The sequence below is a fragment of the Microcaecilia unicolor genome, chromosome 2 (genome assembly GCF_901765095.1).
Source record: "Microcaecilia unicolor chromosome 2, aMicUni1.1, whole genome shotgun sequence".
NCBI classification, from domain to species: domain Eukaryota; kingdom Metazoa; phylum Chordata; class Amphibia; order Gymnophiona; family Siphonopidae; genus Microcaecilia; species Microcaecilia unicolor.
In genome coordinates, this window is record NC_044032.1 from 188,788,798 (window position 1) to 188,808,610 (window position 19,813).

Genomic DNA, 19,813 nt, shown 5'->3' on the forward strand with positions numbered 1-19,813 from the left:
GTTGGATTTAAGTTTACAATCATTTGTTTTTCATTAAAAAAAGTTTTCTGGATAAATATGGGAACTTTATATAACCTTACAGAGCATGTACAGTGTTCCCATTATGTTTCCTGACCCAGTGTGTCGAACAGTGCTTTAGCAACTTGTGTTCAGTGAGAAATTTCCTTAAGGTTTTTTTGCCTGGCTTTCTTGTTAGGCATTATTTTCACTAGCAACATTTTATCAATTTTTATTTGCACACCGGTATACCTTTTTTTTTTCTCGATAGAGACATTTCCCGGTTGCACAGTCTATTGGGTCCCTTTATTAAGGTGCGCTAAATGATAAGGTGCTCATAGGAATATAATGGGCATCTTATAGTTTAGCGCATACTATTTGTTAGTGTGTACTAAATCTGTTAGCACGCTTTTATAAAAGGACCCTTATGTCAGTTATCATAATATTGCCACTATCAATTGCTGATCCAGTTTAATGGAAATTTAAATACAACCGGTGTATTTTGTTTTGTCAAATTTGTACATTATGTTTTAGTACCTTGTATCCCTGTGTGGGATTTCTTTGAATGTTTGCAGCCTGATTTAAAACAAACAAACAGTTGTACACATTATCCCCCAGAATCTATATACTGCGCTTAGATTTAGGCGCCGAAATTGGCGCAGATTTTATAACACCGTGCATAACTTAATTGGCTTAACAAGCTAATGAGTGCTGATAACAGCACTTAACAAGCAATAATGAGCACTAATTGGCACTGATTAGAATTTAGGCGCACAACTCACTAAGCATATTCTGTAAAGATGTGTGCTGAACTTCTAACGCATGCAGGCAAAAAGGGGAGTGGTTATGGGTGGGGAAATGGGCATTTCATGGGCGTTCTGAAATTTAGGTGCCTAGTTATAGAATATGGGTCAGTGCGTCTAAATCTATGCGCTGGGATTTACGCCATGTTTTAGTTGGTGTAAATGGATGCGTGCAGATTCAGGCGCTGAAATATCAACTACGTGCATTCTATAATCTGCGCCTAAATCTAGGAGCTGATTATAGAATATGCTTAGTCAGCGCAGATCTTTTAGGCGCCATATATAGAATCTCTTCCTATATGGCTTATCGACACATTGCTGTAGAACTCTTTTTGAGACATTATTATGATCACTCCTGAAGAGCCCTCTTTATCTTGCAGCATTTGGTTTATTTACAAATTACCTTTGCCAGAAGTGTACCATGGTAGTTTATAAAAATAATATTTAAAATGTTTTTAGTGTGATATGAATCACTGAACATTTGTTTTAATAAGCTATAGTGATAAGTTTCTTTGCAATAGGAAATTACACCTCAAATTGTTTGTAAAAGAATTTTGAAGTCTTTATAGATGTTATTAATGATCTCTCCAGGCAAGGTGACAATATTGTTGTTTGCTAAACAGACCTTTGTATATAAATACCTCCAGGCTGGCAGTCTGTTTTAGCCATATTTTGGTCATATTTCTCATTGTAACCTACCTTGATAACAATTCTCTGTAATGTCTTTGTCATTTTTTTCTCATACTGTTTTTTTTATTATTTAGGGGTCTTTTTAACAAGCCGTACTAAAACGTGGCTAGCACTAATGTCAGCATGTGGGTTTTCTGCCCACTGAGGCCACTGTTAGTGTGGTGGTAAAATATCAGCCGTGCCATATTTTTTGTAATGGCCATGTGCTAATTTCCCCATTAGCGCATGACCATTACCACAGGAGCCCTTAATGCCACTTATTTAGGAGGTAGGGCTCTTGCGTTACTCCCAGAAAACTACCATTGTACACCTCAGTGTGTCCCACGGTACTGCCCTTTTAGTGCACAGTAGGCCTGCGTTAGGCTTACCATGCCTTAGTAAAAGGGCCCATTAGATTTTTCTGGAGAAAAATGTTCATTTTATTTTAATTTTTACAGATTCATATATATAAGTTTGTATGTTTTTATGTTTATATTTTTTTTAGTTTTTGGGCCAGATATTTAGCCAGTGGCTATCTGCATTTTGCTGACTGCCACCGATGTTTTACCCAGAAATTCAATACTGGGCCATATCCAGGCTCCAACATTGATTTTCCAGGTATATGGAGCCGGTGAAAACATGGCTGGTTAAGGGGTGGGGGGGGGGGGGATTCATCAGGGTGTGGTAATGGTTTGCCCTTCACCACACCTTGATCCCTGCATGGCCATTTCTTTAAAAAAAAAAAAAAGAAAGACCTACCTTTTACCCACTATGGGAAAAGGGGACCTCGGCGCATGTCAAAAACATGCACCAATACCAGCACAGGCCCCCTTTTGCCGCAGCTTGGTATAAGGGGACCTAAGTGCTGAAAAGCAGCAATTAACTGGCTAAATACCAACTCCACCCTTAGAACGCCCCCAAAATAGCCACGGCAACTGGGCATTTTCAGTGCCACTATCCAGTTAAGTGCTGCTAAAAATACCCAGTTAGCCTGGACAGGCATTTAAATCATTTTGAATATTGGACCCACTATCTTCATGCATTTATTTATATGTATACTAGCCGTTGAGCCCGTGTAAACGGGCTAGTTTTGGAATGGGGGGAGTTCCGAGGCCCCCCCCTGAGGTCGCCGCTGTTCCGCCCCCCCGGCCCGAGCACTGTCTGTTATTGAACTTACATCGCACCACGCAGACGCAGCAGGCACATCAGCAAAGCTGCCATCGGGACGGGCTTCCTTTTCTGCCTGTGTCCCGACGGCAGCTTTGCGTGGTGCGATGTAAGTTCAATAAGAAAGACAGTGCTCGGGCCAGGTGGAGGGGCGGCGGCGGTGGCGGCGACTCCGGGTAGGGGGAGTGGTAGCAGTGACCTTGGGGGGGGAGGGCAGAGCGGTTGTGAGTATGTCTGCGGCATGCGCAGTAGAGACTTCCCGCTCTGTCCCGCCCCCTCATCACATATTGATGCAGGGGCGGGGCAGAGAGGGAAGTCTCTACTGCGCATTTGCGAGTGAGTACGACACTCGCCTTTTATATGTTTGATTTATTATTTATGACCCCTGACACAGACATATGCTTAAACATGGCTATGTTGGGTCACTGGTTTTGACAATAAAGGTTTCAACCTTGACTGCATTGCTCCTGTTTCATTTTTGATCTTCTCTACTTGGCTGTCTCCGTTCCTGGTTCTTGACAGTTATATTTTTCACATAACAGTAACCAAGAAAAATATTTGGGAGGTTTGGAGACACAACAGCCAGGAAGTTCAAAGGATGATGAAACATGGCACAATTATGCCTGCTTTTCCATCTTCTACTGAAGTTCACCGCTAATAATTATTGTTATACTCTGGTTACTTACAGGCCTATATTCTGTGGAAGTTATGTGTTTGCTGGTGGGTGGCAAATGTATAATTCCCTCATCCATAAATTCTTAAAATTTATACAGTTAATACAGAGCCAGATCCAGCGCACAACTTAATGCAGTGTCCGCACTGGCTGAATATAGGTCTTCCTTATATTTAAGAAATCTGTATATACAAAAAAGCCAGATGTCTGCTGAATGTTGTTTGCATGTACTGAATGAATGTAATACCCCTTCCTTATGCTTGGTTTTATTTTCAGGTGCCAGGATGAGTGTCCAGTTGGTACATATGGTATTCATTGTGCAGAGACTTGCCAGTGTCTGAATGGTGGAAAGTGCTATCACATCAGTGGAGCGTGTCTCTGTGAGCCGGGCTATACTGGAGAGCACTGTGAAACAAGGGTTTGCCCTGATGGCATCTATGGCATAAAGTGTGACAAAAAATGCCCCTGTCATGTACACTATACCCATAGGTAAGCTGTCTATCCTTGAATCTAGCTGGGACTGATATACAACTTGTAATTAATTGTAGCCTGACGACATGCAGGGTCTTTCATTAATGTTGAAGTTTTGAATTTGTTGAGACTAGAAGAACAAAATGAAATGGTAGAAAAAGATGGGCAAAGCAGAGAACCTTGATTTCGTCTGCCATAATGTTTTTTTTCTATTCTCATGTACTGCAGCAATTCTTAAAGCATGTCTCAAAACAATGATTTTCTGTAGTTTGTGCTATCATTGAAAAAAAAAAAAAAGCACAGCTCAGTAATCAAACTGACTCTCTGAGATGGATTTTTTTTTAGGGCAATGCATGCAGGACTTGGATTTTAATTTTTTTTGCCACATCATCCTAAAAGAATTTCTAAGAGAAATGTTAGATTTCCTGGTAGCCTTTTCCTGTGCCAAATCCATCTTGGGCTGCAGCTTTACTCGGAGGCCTTCAGAATGACACCAGCAACAAATCTGGCAGCAAGTTGTAGGGTGTTGTACACCAGCTGCCATCTTGGGAACTGTACTTGTACTTATGTGAAATATGCCGACGTATGGGGCTACTATCCGTGAAGTAAAGAAATGGAAATATGAAAAGTGCTGTGTGGATGTCTGTTCATGTCTCCTGTAGCTTGTCAGTTCATAAGATTTCCATTGTTTTAGGCTATGTGCTGAGCTTCTCAGTTGAAATAATGCTAAAAAGCGCAGCTTTCATATTAGCTGAAAACAAAGATCTGGTTCATATGTTGGGGGGGGGGGGGGGGGGGAAGAGGGAGAGTTTCATAGTCATTGTGCGATAGTGACCCCTATTGGCTCGGTAGAGGGTTCCTGACTACAGGGTTATGGCTGCATCTAACTTCAATTGTATGTATCTGAAAAGGAGGCATGGCCAGGGGTGTGTTGGGAGGGAGGGGGGGGGTGTTCCAGAAAGTTGTGCATGGATTTACAGACTTTACCTGAAGTCTGCCTAAGTCGGGGGCTGGCATTTACACTTGCTTTTAGCAGGCGTAAGTATGATGCCCAAAAGTTAGTTGTTGGATCCATGCCGAACACTATTCTCTAAAAGGCAGGCTGTCATTATAGAATAGCATTTAGCACTCAATTTTGTTGTAGCCAGGGGCGTAGCCAGACTTCGGCGGGAGGGGAGTCCAGAGCCCGAGGTGAGGGGGGCACATTTTAGACCCCCCCACGGCGCCACCGCCACCCCCGCCATTGCTGACCCCCCCCCCCCGGCGGCGCTACCACCACCAACAACAACTTTGACCCTCCCCCGCCGTCACCTACCTTTGCTGGCGGCGGACCCCAACCCCCGCCAGCCGAGGTCCTCTTCTTCCTTCGTTCTGTTTCTGAGTCTGACGTCCTGCACGTTGTAGATGCAGGACGTCAGACTCACAGAAACAGAATGAAGCCTTGCAATCTGCAGGGCTTTGTTCTGTTTCTGTGAGTCTGACGTCTTGCACGTTGTATGTGCAGGACGTCAGACTCAGAAACAGAACGAAGGAAGAAGAGAACCTTGGCTGGCGGGAGTTGGGGTCCCCCGCCAGCAAAGGTAGCAGATGGTGACGGCGGGTTGGCAGCGAGAGGGGGGTCGAGAGGATCGTTGGTAGAGGGGTCCAGGGCCAAATAAACGGGGGCCCAGGCCCCAGTGGCCCCACATAGCTATGCCCCTGGTTGTAGCAAATTTATATATTAAATATATATATATATATATATATATATATATATATATATATATATATATATATATATATATTATTATGTAAATACATGTATATTAAATATATATTAAATAAAATTAAAAAAAATAAATATTGAATTCCCTCCAAATTGGATTTCTTAGCATTTAGTACGTGCTAATTCCGTTAGTATGCGCTAAGCTTTAGTAAAAGGGCCCAAAAATAAAGTAACAGCAAACAGTTTTAAACAGGCTCGCAACATTTGCTGCCCTCGATCTCCTTTTTGTGAGCTACTTCTGATATTCTCCTTAACATCTCTATCTCTTTTCTCCTTCTCGAGATGGGTTTTGCATGTTCTCTACTTCTCAGTAGGTGCCTTTCAACTGTACAGGATTTCTGGTAGGCTCTTTTCGCCCCCTTTTACAATATGCTCAGTGCAGTTCAACTTGTGGAAGGTATGTTTCTAAGGAGGCACGTACTTTAAGTGTTAAAATACACACCCGCTTTGGTTGTGTTTTAATCGTTTGCACAGAGATGTAGCCATGTACACATGTATGACCTCCTATAAAATACTAACCAGCACAAAAGTACGTACTTTTGACATGATGCTGCGTATTTTGACAATGGGCATGCACAGGGTAGAGTTTGGACAGGACATACTTGTACATGTGTAGATTATAAAATACTATAATTTATGTGTATACTTGAAATGTATTGGTGCAGACAGTTACAGCAGCTCTAGAGCAGCTGTAAGTATCCGTGCCTGCAATGGAGGCATGCATTATGCCACTTTTGCTACTATTTTATGAAGACAAGTAGGTACCTACAATAACCCTCATATAGGCACCTTAAAAGGCACTTTAACTAGGTGTCCCCTTATAATATTACCTCCTTAAAGTGTAGGGCATTAGAAAATACCCTGAAATTACACTTCTTTTCCACTTTACTACTCCCATTATTTCAGTTCAGTATTTCCACATACCCAGTTAATTCCTTTCTCCTTTGTTCTAGCACGCTGCTTCCCCTCTCATTTACTACATGCTCATCCTTTCTAGAGTAGCAGGAAGGATTTTCCCAGGGCTTGGGGTCCCATCTCCTATCATGCAGGTCTTGTACTTCCAGTTTCATCACTCCTGAGCTCCTATCCTTCTCACCATGTTGGATTGTAGAACTAGAAGCAACTTCACTCTCCTGTCCTCCTAGCGATGGGATGTTCCCAAAGATCCATCACTTCTCCTGAGGCGTGTAGCCAGACCTTGGATTTTTTTTTCAGGGGGGGGGGGGGGGTCCAGAGCCCAAAATATTGCCACATCCCCTGCAACTCTTTGCCCCCTTGTGACCTCACATACCTGAGCTAGCGAGAGTCTCCAAGCCCCACCAACAGAAGCCCTCCTCCATCTCAATCCTAGCAGTGAGTCGTGTTTTTCCTGGGCTGCTGACACGCTGGCCACTCCACCCTACATCTGCTCATTTTTTGTGAAATTGAGCATGTGCGAGAGAGGCCCACCCCCTGTGCATGTGTGAAAACCGGGCAAACAAAAAAAAGCAAACACTGGGCCTTCAGGATTGAGAAAAATGTAGTCCTTTAATATCACAAAGACCCGACACGGGCCATGTTTCGGCGTATAACCGCCTGCATCAGGGGTCTGACATGAAGATACATAAAAATAAATTAAAACCATAGATTAATTAAACAATATCAGTAAACCATAATTTCAGTCATATGCACATAATTATCACAACTTAAAACCATATATATATATACACATATATTCACTACACTACATATACACCACGCACAGATATAAATGTATATATATTAAAAAACTTTTTAAAAACATTTAAAAAAACATATATTTCGAGATGATACCTATATATGCCCACCAATACATACATCTGTAAGCACACATATCCACACACACATATATATATGTATATTTTCTTAAATAAACCCTTACATATACATACATGTAAATTCACACATACAGTCATACCATATCACGTATTTCTAAATAAAGCATTACCAGAGCATACTAAACACTATAAAATCACAAATGTTGAATAACCATGTCTTACCAATAAACTCCTATCGGTCAACTTGCAAACTATGGCGCAAGAGGTAAGTGAAACAATCGGGGTAGAACTCCTAATGTGAGAGAGCAAGAATAGGGTGTTCATAATCAATCATCTAACGGTAGCCACATAATAAGCAATAAATACTTCAAGCAATGAAGATGACGCCCCCTATTTCGTAAAAAAAAAACCTTTACTTCATAAACAGTATATTAGCTAAAATTCATTATGATGAGGCCATATTCAGCATCTCTATATTGAAAGAACAAACAGAAAAGTGAAAGAGAGTCATTACCAGAGCCCTGAAAGCCTTCAAATTACAAATGCTTATATGCAGCTGCCGATTGAACAATATTCTTTATATTAAACCCCAATAGGGACTGCTTTGCCTCCCCTCGAGGCCATTTAATACATGTAACCGCAAAGAACATGCGCAAAAATCATGTAACTGACTCCCGTAAATTCGTCTTTCAAAACCAAAGGATCTTTGTAGCAAAATCTCAGTGCAGCCCATAATATAAAGAAGGGGGGTTTTAAACTTAATAAAACGAGCCTCATCCCCGAACGATATGATTAATGAAAAGAAACATTGCCTACCCGTTGTTTGAACAGCTCGTCTATATTCAGAAAGACGCCTCCAGTACTGAAAACCGCCAAAAGTGGGAGCGTGCGCATAAGGGTGTTTAAAAATATACTTCCTACAGTGACGTAATGGGGCGGGACCCGACATTTAAGGTAGTACTTCGGGAAACTCAGCAATAGCCTACTATAGGCTCTAAACCAAGATTCCCCAAAACAAGGGGCGTGCGCATAGGATTGTTTCAGCCTATATTCTCTACAGTAACGTCATAGGACGAATCCCAGCATTTAAGACGATACTAAGGGAAACCCCGCAATACCCTACTATTGGCTCCATCAAGGAACACGCTCCCAGATCGTTGGAGCTGAATACCCCATTCATATCCATTCATCCAATTGTACATTCTTCAGAATAAAGACATGGTGAACCTCAAACAAGTAAAAATAAAAATAAGGGGCCCCCAAAAACAATCAAAGTGTATACATGCATATTCATGGGGTCACACAACGGTCATGATATAATAAAAAGGGGACACATAACTGTGCGAGAGAGGCCCACCCCTGTGCATGTGTGAAAACCGAGCATGTGTGTGTGTTTTGGGGGGGGGGGGGCTCTCTCGCACATGCTCAGTTTCACAAAAAATGAGCATGTGTGGAGGGGCGTGGCCGGCGCGTCAGCAGCCCAGGAAAGCTCCGCTAACTGCCAGACCTTCTTAACTTTGCATAGAGTAGGGCTTCGTCTGGCAGGTCATGGGGACCCCTGCCAGCCAAAGTGGCAGACAGGGGTTCAATTTGGGGGAGGGGGGTCAAACCCAAACTGTGGGGTCCTTTTACTAAGGTGCACCAAAAAATGGTCTGCGCTGTTGTAGGTGCATGTATTGGATGCGCGCAGGTCCATTTTTCAGTGCGGCAAAATGAAAATTGGCTCGCGGCCATTTTGGGCCTGTCTGAATACTTGGAATAAACCAGGAACTCCAATCCCTCACAAACAAAATTGGACTTCCCAGGGGTGGGATGTACCTCCTGAAGGATGCTCAAAATTTAACTGGGTTTATTTGATCATACCCTCCCTTAGGCCTAGAACTCTTCAGTTCTTCACCATCTTCCACTCCTCTCCCAGTATAAATCCTAGTCGGAAATGGAAAAAATGTCCACTCCTTGCATGTACCCAACACCTGGAGCCTGTGGCTCCAAGACAGTCCTTGCTCTGTCCTAGCAAAGGACCCTCATTCACTCCTCTCTAGTTCCTTAATTACTGGACCTTATATAGTTCCCTACAAAACCATCCTCCAGTATAGCACAACACATAAAGGTCACTTCAGCGACAGGGAATCCAGAAATTTCCCCATTGACGTATGGAGGGATAATTTTCTGAGGTCCTGCTGCATTAGAACTTGTGTAATGAGTGTTCTCTTTCATAATGCTTGACTGTCTGAGTTATTTATTATTATTTATTTATGGTTCATTTATACCCCACATTTCCCCACAAATGCAGGCACAATGTGGCTTACATGAATTACAAAAGTAGAGAGGTACAACACATGAATTTTACAGCAGAATAAGGAGAGAACACTAACAACAATTAGGGTGACTAAACAGCAGAATTACTAATAGAGTAAGTTTTTTCAAAAAGGAACGTTTTCAACATCTTCTTGAAAAGGTGATGGTCAGATTGAGATTTTAGGTTCAGAGGTAAAGCATTTCAAGTCTTCGGGCTGGAGTAGTGAAAAGTAGAGGCAAAAAGAAGCTTGTATTTGACACCCCGGCAAGACGGATAATGAAGTTGGAGATAGGTGTGGGCTGTGTTGATGGCATTTCTAGGTGGGAGGTCTATTAAAGGAATCATGTATTCCGGAGCTAGAACGTAAATTATTTTATGCGTAAAGGTGCAGAGCTTGAAAGTGATTCGCTCTCTTACTGGGAGCCAGTGTAGATTGAGACGTAGAGGCTGCGCGGGAACCATGCGCGATTTGCCCAGGTTGAGTCTTGCAGCAGTTTGCCTTTTGGATGATTTCCACAATCAAGAGCAGAAAAGAAAATATATCCAAAGCAATTACCAAGAAAGACTTGTGAAACAAAGTGACATTACCATATCCAAACTTGTCTTTGGAAAGTACAGCTTTTATTCCCTTGCATAAACCTGTTCTTCCATTAGGGGATATTGTGATACCAGGCTGCATAGTGCATGGAGGAACTCTTGTTTCCCAGAAGCCTCTGCTCACTGAATGTTCTCTTTCTCTTTCATGAAATTTACTATGTCTAGGATTGTTTTCTAAAGACAGAAGTTTCCTACCAGCCTTTTTGGAAACAGAAGGGGAAATAACTGCCACATGCTTTACAGAGTAAATGACACCACCATGAACTGATTTTATTATGACATGACACACATAGGTGGTGGAAGAGTGGTCTAGTGGTTAGAGTTGTGGGCCAGGTACCAAAGACCCAGCATTCAAATCTCAATTTTCCCACTGACATTCCTTGGGAAAGTCATATGTTTTACTATAGCCTCTGATACCCATTTTGCTTTTTGAGGAAGGTGCTCATAGTAACATAATAGATGATGGTAGATAAAGACTTGAATGGTCCATCCAGTCTGCCCAACAGTCACTTCATTATCAATACATGATTAATGCAACACTGAATGTGGTATAAAATACATATACTTGATCCTGACTCTTTCTTTGCCATTTTGGGACACAGACCGTAGAAGTCTGCTTGGTACAGGCCTTATGTTCCCAATACTGGAGTTGCCATCAAAATTCACTCCAACCTATCCTAATCAGTCTTGACACTCTCTCTCTCTGTTTGTGCTTGTGCACTGTGTTTATGTGGAGATTTGCTTTCTTTCCTCGTAGCTCATAGTTTCTGTGTGAGTGCTGGGTGTTCCCAGCATGTGCTTGATTGCCTCACTACACTGCACCTGGGTCTATTCTCTGCTTGGCTGGTGTTGTGTTGTTTGTGGTAAGCTTGTCCCTTGTTCCAATTTGTTTGTTTGTTTAAATTTCCCTTTCCTCTGGGTTAACCCTTTCTCTACTGTGTAAGCCCTGCTTCTGGCAGGTTGTGTTTTGAAGCAGTCTTTTCCTTTTGTCTGCTTTTATTCCTTCTTTGCTGTGTCTGTCTCCTATTTCTGGTGAGCGTTCTCCTTATCTGATCTGTGTGTGTTAAGGCAACGCTCTCTGTTTGCTTACCATTCCCTTTACCTTTGAGTGCTGTGTGGCACAGCCTTGTTTATTCCGATATAGCAGTTCCCTTTATCCCTGTATGTTGTGAGTTTAGCATTGTGTATTCTTAGGTGACTTTCCCTCTCCCTTGTGTGCTGTATGGTACAGCTAGAGTGTTCTCTTGTGAGGTTTCCTTTATCCTTGTTCTGCCGGTGGCACAGCCTTGTGTTTCCTATAGGAACGTTTGTCAGTCCCTTTTCCCTTGTGTTCTTAGCTAGCGCTGTGTGCGTTGCTGGTGCTCCTGTTCCCTTTGGGGACCACTTGTTGTTCTTTCTCCCCTTCCCAGTGTATGATTCGATTCCTGTTTAGCTGTGAGGCCCGCACGCTTGGACTCTGTGTGAGTGGGTTCCTGATAGGCTGTGAGGCCCGCCTGAATGTTCTATCTCCCATTTTCTGGTGGTGCTACTTGGTTGTTGTGTGTGTGTGGGGCTTGGTGGCTGTGGTGGAGCGTAGGGCCTGTTCGGTCTACCCTAGGCCTTGGCCAAAACCTTATACTAGGCCTCGGCCAAAACCCTATACTAGGCCTCGGCCTGGGCTGAAGGGCTCACACCCAGATTAACACCTTCTTTGTGAAAAAGAATTTCCTGACATTACTCCTAAGTCTACCACCCTGCAACCTCAATTCATGTTCCCTAGTTTTACCTTTCCCTTTTTCTGGAAAAGATTTGTTTGTATATTAATACCTTTCAAGTATATAAACATCTGTATCATGTCTCTCCTATCCCTTTAGGGTATACATATTCAGATCTTCCAGTCTCTTCTCGTTCATCTTTTGGTGCAAACCTCATACCATTTTTGTAGCCTTCCTCTGAACCGCTTCAAGTCTTTTTACATCCTTAGCAAGATACGGCCTCCAAAGCTGAACCCAACACTCCAAGTGGAGCTTCACCAATGACTTGTACAGGGGCATCAATAGCTCCTTTTTTTTCTGCTGGTTATGCCTTTCTCTGTGCAGCCTAAATCCTTTTGGCTACAGCCACTGCCTTTTGTTCCTAATGTTTTGGGAGTAGCATAATGGTTAGTGCAGTGGGCTAAGAACCCGGTGAACTGGGTTTGATCCCCACTGTAGCTCCTTGTGACTCTGGGCAATACACCTAACCCTCCATTGACCTAGGTACAAACTTAGATTGTGAGCCCATGAGAGACAGACAAAGTACTTGCATGTAAACTGCTTTGGTTGTACCCTTAGAAAGGCAATATATCAAATCCATGATCCTTGAGATCCTCAGACACTTTCATCCCATAATCCCTCTCCCTGTCTGTGCATATCAGCCTGTCACCTGCTAGCACATACAGCTCCCTTGGATTTTTACTCCCCAAGTGCATCACTGTGTACTTCTTTGCATTAAATTTTAGCTGTCAAACAAATCAGTCTTCTGATTTTTGCTGATCACTTTTCATATTGTCCACTCCCTCCGTGGTGTCTACTCTGTTGCAAATCTTGGTATTATTTGCAAAAAAGCAAACTTTACCTTCTAACCTTTCAGCAATGTTGCTTAGAAATATATTGAATAGAATCGGCCCCAGTACTGTTCTTGAGGCATTCCACTACTCACCTTTCTTTCTCGTGAGTGAGTACGATTAACCACCTCCCTCTGATGTCTGTCAGTAAACCAGTTTCTAATCCAGTTCTCCATCTTGGGTCCTAACTTTAGCCTGTATAGTTTATTCAAGAGCCTCCTGTGAGGAACTGCGTCGAAGGCTGTGCTGAAATCCAAGTAGACTACATCTAGTGCATGTCCTTGATCCAATTCTGTGGTCACCCAGTCAAAGAAAGCAATTATTTATTTGGTAAAAATTTCCTTTGCTAAAACCATATTGCCTCAGATCATGTAGCCCATTGCACTCCAGGAAATTCACTATCCTTTTCTTCTGCAGCACCTCCATTACTTTTCCAACCACTGAAGTGATACTTACCATCCTGTAGTTTCCCACTTCTCTACCACCACTTTTGTGAAGAGGGACTATATCTGAACATAAATGTTGCCATACTGGAACAGGCCGAAGGTCCATCAAGTCCAGCTTCCTGTTTCCAACAGTGGCCAATCCAGGTCACAAGTACCTGGCAAGATCCCAAAAGAGTAAAACAGATTTTATGCTGTTTATCCTAGAAATAAGCAGTGATTTTTTTCCCAAGTCCATCTTAATAATGGCTTATGGACTTTTCTTTTAGGAAATTATTTGCAAATCTTTCTAAAACCCTGCTAAGCTAACTGCTTTTACCACATTGTCTGGCAACGAATTCCAGAGTGTAATTATATGTTAAGTGAAGAATTGTTTTCTCTGATTTGTTTTAAATTTACTTCTTAGTAGCTTAATTGCATGCCCCCCAGTCCTAGTAATTTTGGAAAGAGTAAACAACTGATTCATGTCTACCTGTTCCACTCCACTCACTATTTTATAGACCTCTCATACTCCCCTCAGCCGTCTCATCTCAAAGCTGTAGAGCCCTAGCCTCTTTACCCTTTCTTCATAGGGCCATGTGCATGCACTGTTTAAAGGGTTGCCGTTGTGCCACTGTGGCCTTCCTCTGCATTCTAGTCTTGGAATCTCTGATATCTCTTCCACCTCTTACTTTCCATTCTCTGGGATATGCTGTCTGGTCTTGCTTATGGTGCCAAAATCTTTAATCTGGCCCATGCATCCAATGGAAAAGGAGTAAAAAGGTAATAAAGTAGGGGACTCAGAAGTTGAGTTGAAAAAAGGTTAGGAGGAAAGGGAAGAGCCAAAGGAAAATGTATTGTCTATGGACAACTGTGGCCACTCTTCTACCCAGTCATATTATTTAAGTTTTAATGGGTTTTATTAAGGATTAAAAGTACAAGACGGCAAACTGATGAACAATAGTACAATGCAAAATCTATGCTAAAGTGCATGATAACAAATAAACAGTGATAAAAGAATGAACATAGCACCCTAATGCAGAAACAGAGAAACTGATCGTCCCAATTTTTGAACATCCTGCTACCACCTATCCCCATGTCTTATATCCTTTCAGAAGGCTGCAATTATGGCCCGTTGTCTGAGCTCTTATGACTCCAGGCCATCTTTATATAACATAAATGTACACATGACTTCCCTACCCTCTGACCCCCAACCCCTCCCCACCGTAGCCATAATAATAATGTTGCTCTGGCTGCCTTATTGGGGAGACTGCAGGACGGAGTAGTAGCCTAGTGGTTAGTGCAGTGGACTTTGATCCTGGGGAACTGAGTTTGATTCCCACTGCAGCTCCTTGTGACTCTGGGCAAGTCACTTAACCCTCCATTGCCCCTGGTACAAAATAAGTACCTGAATATATGTAAACTGCTTTGAATGTAGTTGCAAAAAACCTCAGAAAGGCAGTATATCAAGTCCCATTTCCCTTTATATGCTGTCATTTATTATGTTACTTTTTTAATATGTTATTATGACTCAGATCTGTAAGATCATGCTAAAAGAATCAGATTATATGGAGTGGAAACTGCAGGTCATTTTTTATGGATCAAATCACATTTCCTATGATCTGTAATAATTTCTTGCCTGCCAACCTGTATAGAACCCTTTTTTATTCTAGCCACTTGTAAAGGAGGGATTCCCCATGTGAACACATACTTTCCTCCTCCTCTGTGAAGGAAGCATGTGTGATCAGGGGAAATAATGTCTATAGTCTCAGCACAGTACTCTTAACTCCATCACCCCTTTCCAGTAGAAGTCTGTACATTTGTCAGAGGAACTCTTCAATCTTTCCACTCTGTAGGAAAGGAGAGTATGCAGAGCTATGAAGGGAATCTATCCCTAGCCTGGTCTCTTCTTTACTGGTATGAGAGAGGAAAAGTGAAGGATTCCTTCTAATCAGAGCAACTTTCTAAGTCCTGGAGGCTTGAGGGTGGCTAGGTTTCCTCTGAACTACATATTTTGGTGGTAGTTTTAATCTGGAAAACAGTATGGGATCCATGAATTTTTTGCTTCACTGGCATGGAATCAATTATTGAATGAAATATGAGCTCCTTTCTGATTTAAATGTTTTTCACTAGAGAATAAAAACCTACTTGTTTTCTAGAGTTTTTAGTTGATAAGATAAACTCTTTCTTTATATATTTTTGAGTTTTATATTCTTATAAGTTTATTGTGTTTGTTAATGTTTTTATTGTACCTCCATCTTGTAAAGTGGTGATTTGGCAGGATACAATAAATTTTAAAATAAATACATACATTTAATTTAATTTGAAGTGGTATGTATATATATATATATATTCTGCTTCTCCATAGAAAGTTTGATGTGGATTACGAAGAGAAATAGTAATCTTCCCACCATATTAAAATACAATTCAAAAATTTTAATGAACCCATCATTTAATAAAGCCTAACAAATAACATTTATATGGCAAATCTCTGTATAGAGAAAGAAAGAAAAGTAAGATTTACTGGTATAGAAAAGATTTACTCTGTTAACTGCAGCAGTACACATGCACATGTTTATACCAAACGCACTCCATGAAGGGGGACAGAGGGTGGGGGTGGGGTGCAAAGACTTGCTTCTGTCAGTAGCCCAAGATGGTCTTAAAACAGTCTTCCCATTGTAGTGCATTAGATTTGGTTGTTTAGTAAGAGCAAGGGGTTTTGTGAGCCAGAGAGCCTCAAGTGGATTATTGTATCCACTTTTGGGACTTGTATGTCTGAGCACAGCTGCCTGTGTCCATTTGTTAGGAGGTAACAGCTGTCAGGCTGCTCATTCAATGGCACTGCTGTTTCAGGTGGAGACAGCTGGTTTAAATGCCAGGTACTCAAAATGGGACTCTGCACATTTTAACAAATGTCATTTCATGAACACGTTGTCCCCACTTCACCTTATGCTGAACTAGTGGGTGCCATATCATTAGCAGACATGCACTTGGCCACCCTCGTTTCTTTGCTGTATCCAGTACTTGCCATTGTGACCTTTAGCACTGTTCTGAACTCCCTGGTGTTCTAACAGCTGGTAAAATCATTGCCATAATGTGAATTATCTTGGATAGTGCACTGCATACGGTAGTGACAATGTATGGTCATTGTGTTAGGGTACGTGTCAGTAGATAATTGACCTATATCTCAAGTTTTGTTGCTGGATTACTGTCAGAGAAAAGTTTGGATCTTCAGGTGTTGAAAGCTTACATACAGTACTGTGGTTGTATAGCGTATGGCTCAGTGGTTCTCAAACCTGTTCTAGGGGACCACCAGCCAGTCAGATGTTTGGGATCTCCTTAATGATTATGCATGAGAGAGATCTGTATGCCTTTCATCTGAATTATAGGCAAATCTCTCTCATGCATGTTCATTACCCTTACTCTTATGAGATCTCAAATTTTCAATCTAGTTACTACCAATATATTCCTATAACTACAATTTAGGTATACCACAATCTTTTTTTAAAATAAAAAACGGATTGTGGTATATCTAAATTGTAGTTACTGTGATAAAGGAATGCATGTTCATTAGGAATACCCCGAAAATCTGACTGGCTGGTGGACCCCAGTACAGGCTTCGCAACCACTGATGTAGCTCATAGCATATCCTGTAATGCTGTTAGGGGAGATCAGGGACCTCCTGGGTCCTTTTCTAGAAGAGGGGTAAGCTCTTAGATGCGTAGAGTCATTTTTGGCACTTTCTGCTAAAAATCCACAGAATCATTCTAGATGGGGTTGTTCCAAAATTAAAATATTTACCAGGGTACTTGATCCAGATGAATTATTTCACATACGGTATATTCAGATCTGAAACAATCCGTATAGGATAAAATCAAAAGTTAATATAGTCCACAAAGTAGTTACTGGAAATCTGTCCACACCAGGGCCCCCAGTCTCTTGTGATTCTGTGGTTGCAAAATAGGGCAACAAAATCCAGCTCTTCTCATGTAATTCCCTATTTTCTGTGGACCTGCCAAAAGGGAGAAAGGGTCGGAGCTAATGATAGTGGCCCTGTATATCCTCTTTCAGTCCCCACCTAGTTTGATTCTGGTTTTTTGAAAGGACAGCAACAGCATTATTTTTCTAGCTGCGTTCTTCCCTCTCTGCTCTCAGCCTAAATGCCGCATTTTCATCCATTCAACATGACAGTGATACAAGCTCGTGGCAACCATGCTGCCACTGTCTTCCTTCTACAACCAATCCACAGAATAGAAAATAGGTTAGGATGAGAGGATAGGGAGCAAAAGAGTAAGAGAGGAGATTAAATGGGTGTAAGAGGAAGAGTACACGAGAATCTTGGGGATGAGGGAGAGCACATGAAAGGAGAGCGAATGAGGGATATGGTAGAAAAAGCTGAGTGGGATGGGGCAAGAGAGTGAGTGAGAGGGATCAGAACATGGGGGAGGGGATTGGGTCGGAGCAGAGGAATAAGTACCAGAGGGGGTGCAAGGGAGCATGAGTGAGGGGACAGGAGTGAGTGAAGGGGTTCGAAAGAGATGTGGTGTGTAAAGTAGGGGATTGAAGCGAGCGCAAGTGAGAAGAAAGTTATAGGGAGGAGAGATGTGAGAGGATCATCCCACTGAAGACAAAATTTATGAAAATGACTAAAATAAAACTCTACATAATTTAATATGCAGCCATATGCAGATTTACTCTAATCTACTGCAATTATGGCAGAAGTTCAGAAACTTTGCCACAGAATTTTCCTACTCTTGCCACAGAGTTTGCCCTTTAGCTGCTGCAAGAAACTGGGACCTGTGACTGGCTTTCTTCAACAACCACTTTTGTTAGGCTCCTTTGATCTGTAGCAGCTTTACAGATCTGGAAATCCTCTTTTCTCATTTTGGCTCTTAGACACGTGAGGTAACTTTTCAATGACAACAAACTGTCCGATATTTAAAACCGTTTAACCAGCCAGGAACGGCTCCTGGCCGGTTAAACGGCACTTAATCGGCTTTCTGGCAATATTCAGCTGGAGACAGTGGCTATCTCTTGCTGAATATTGCCAGTTAGCGCTTAGCAGACAGCTAGTTATATTGAGCAATATAACTGGCTATCTGCCAAAATTCACGCATCACCATCACAATAGCAGGTATATCTTTGGCCGGTTTAAATTTAACTGGCCGGCCAAAAAACACCTAGATATTCAATGCCGATCACCGGAAACAGCCCAGCATTGAATATCCGGGCTCAGCGCTCACTGCGGTAGAGGCAGCTTAGCTACATCCCGTGGTCTGAATATCGGGCCCAAAGAGTCTGTAGCCCTTGCCACCTAATGTCCTCATAATCTTCAGATCTTCTTTTGAGGTTCTCCTGAACCTTGCCGTCACCATCACACTCTCTTTTCTGACTATTTGAGAGTTCATGTTTTGAGCTTCAGCACAATCCTAGAAGAACATGAGCCAGAATGTGCTCATGTTTAATAGAAAGATGATCTTTTGAAAGACACCTCTCATTGGGGAATGTCTGAGATACAACGCACTCCTTCTCTCTGAACTCATCGATTTTGATATGACTGAGTAAGGGATGCTTTTACTCCCTTAAAGGTGAATGATTTTCATGTTAGCCCACTGAGGATTAAAGAACACTGCACCACTTGTGTTTTACAGACTTTTAAAAAAACCTTTGATGTTGATTGCCCGTAAAGGGGTAAATATTGAAAAGCTGCCTAACTATCAAAAAGTACATGCACTTTGCAGCCCATACAAACTTACTTAATCTTCAAATGCAAACCATATTGAGAGATTGTGTCTAAAGAGGACCCGATATTTGGCCGGTAGAAGGCAGCACATTTGCTGTCAGCGGCACCAGCATTAAACCAGATATTTCAATGCCAGGGTATTTCTGGCCACCAGCATTGAATATCTGGGTTTATTTTGGCCGCTAAACAGTTAACCGGCTATGCTGATATTCAGCGCTAACCGGTTAACTTTTTAACAGTCAAAGATAGGCCTGCTAATTAAGTGACCTATTTTGACTGCTCAACATAGCCAGTTTGGCGCCGAATATCCGCACCTAACTGGCTATGTCATGCGATATATAGCTGGTTAGTGTCTAGCCACTAACTGGGATATTCAGTGGGAGATAACCAGTTATCTCCCGCTGAATTTCCACGGTTAGGCGTTTAAATGCTATTTAATTGACCAGGAGCCATTCGTGGCTGGTTAAATAGTTTTGAATATTGGGGGAGGGTGACTGTGAGGCTTATTTTCAAAGCACTTTGTCTAAATGCTTTGAAAATGAGCCCATATATGTACTTTTATTTCAAGTGCTCTTCAATTGGATTGTAAACTAGATGTGTGTGTAGACATTTGCAAAACATCACTATGCAGCCCCATTTGTTCTGTTTGCTCACTAGGCAGTGTATTGATGGCATTTTTTGGCCTGGTTTAATATCTATAGTGCTGCCTTTTCATGAGAGAGGTTTTAGCTCTTTAATTCTTGGGAGTTGGTGCTGTTATGGTATAACTAGGTTCTGAGTGTATTTTTGTACAAGTTTGTGCATAGCATTTTGTAATGGAGGGATTG

At 41.9% G+C, this 19,813-nt stretch overlaps 1 protein-coding gene across 3 annotated transcripts in view; it reads left to right on the forward strand.

Moving 5' to 3' along the window:
- MEGF10 (multiple EGF like domains 10) overlaps positions 1–19,813 on the forward strand; it is a 252,707-nt gene that overhangs the window by 129,326 nt on the left and 103,568 nt on the right. For all 3 annotated transcript variants that reach the window (XM_030193579.1, XM_030193577.1, XM_030193578.1), the window contains one exon: positions 3,586–3,798. In XM_030193579.1, coding sequence (XP_030049439.1) covers positions 3,586–3,798 — 213 coding nt within the window. The remainder of the gene's footprint in view (positions 1–3,585; positions 3,799–19,813) is intronic.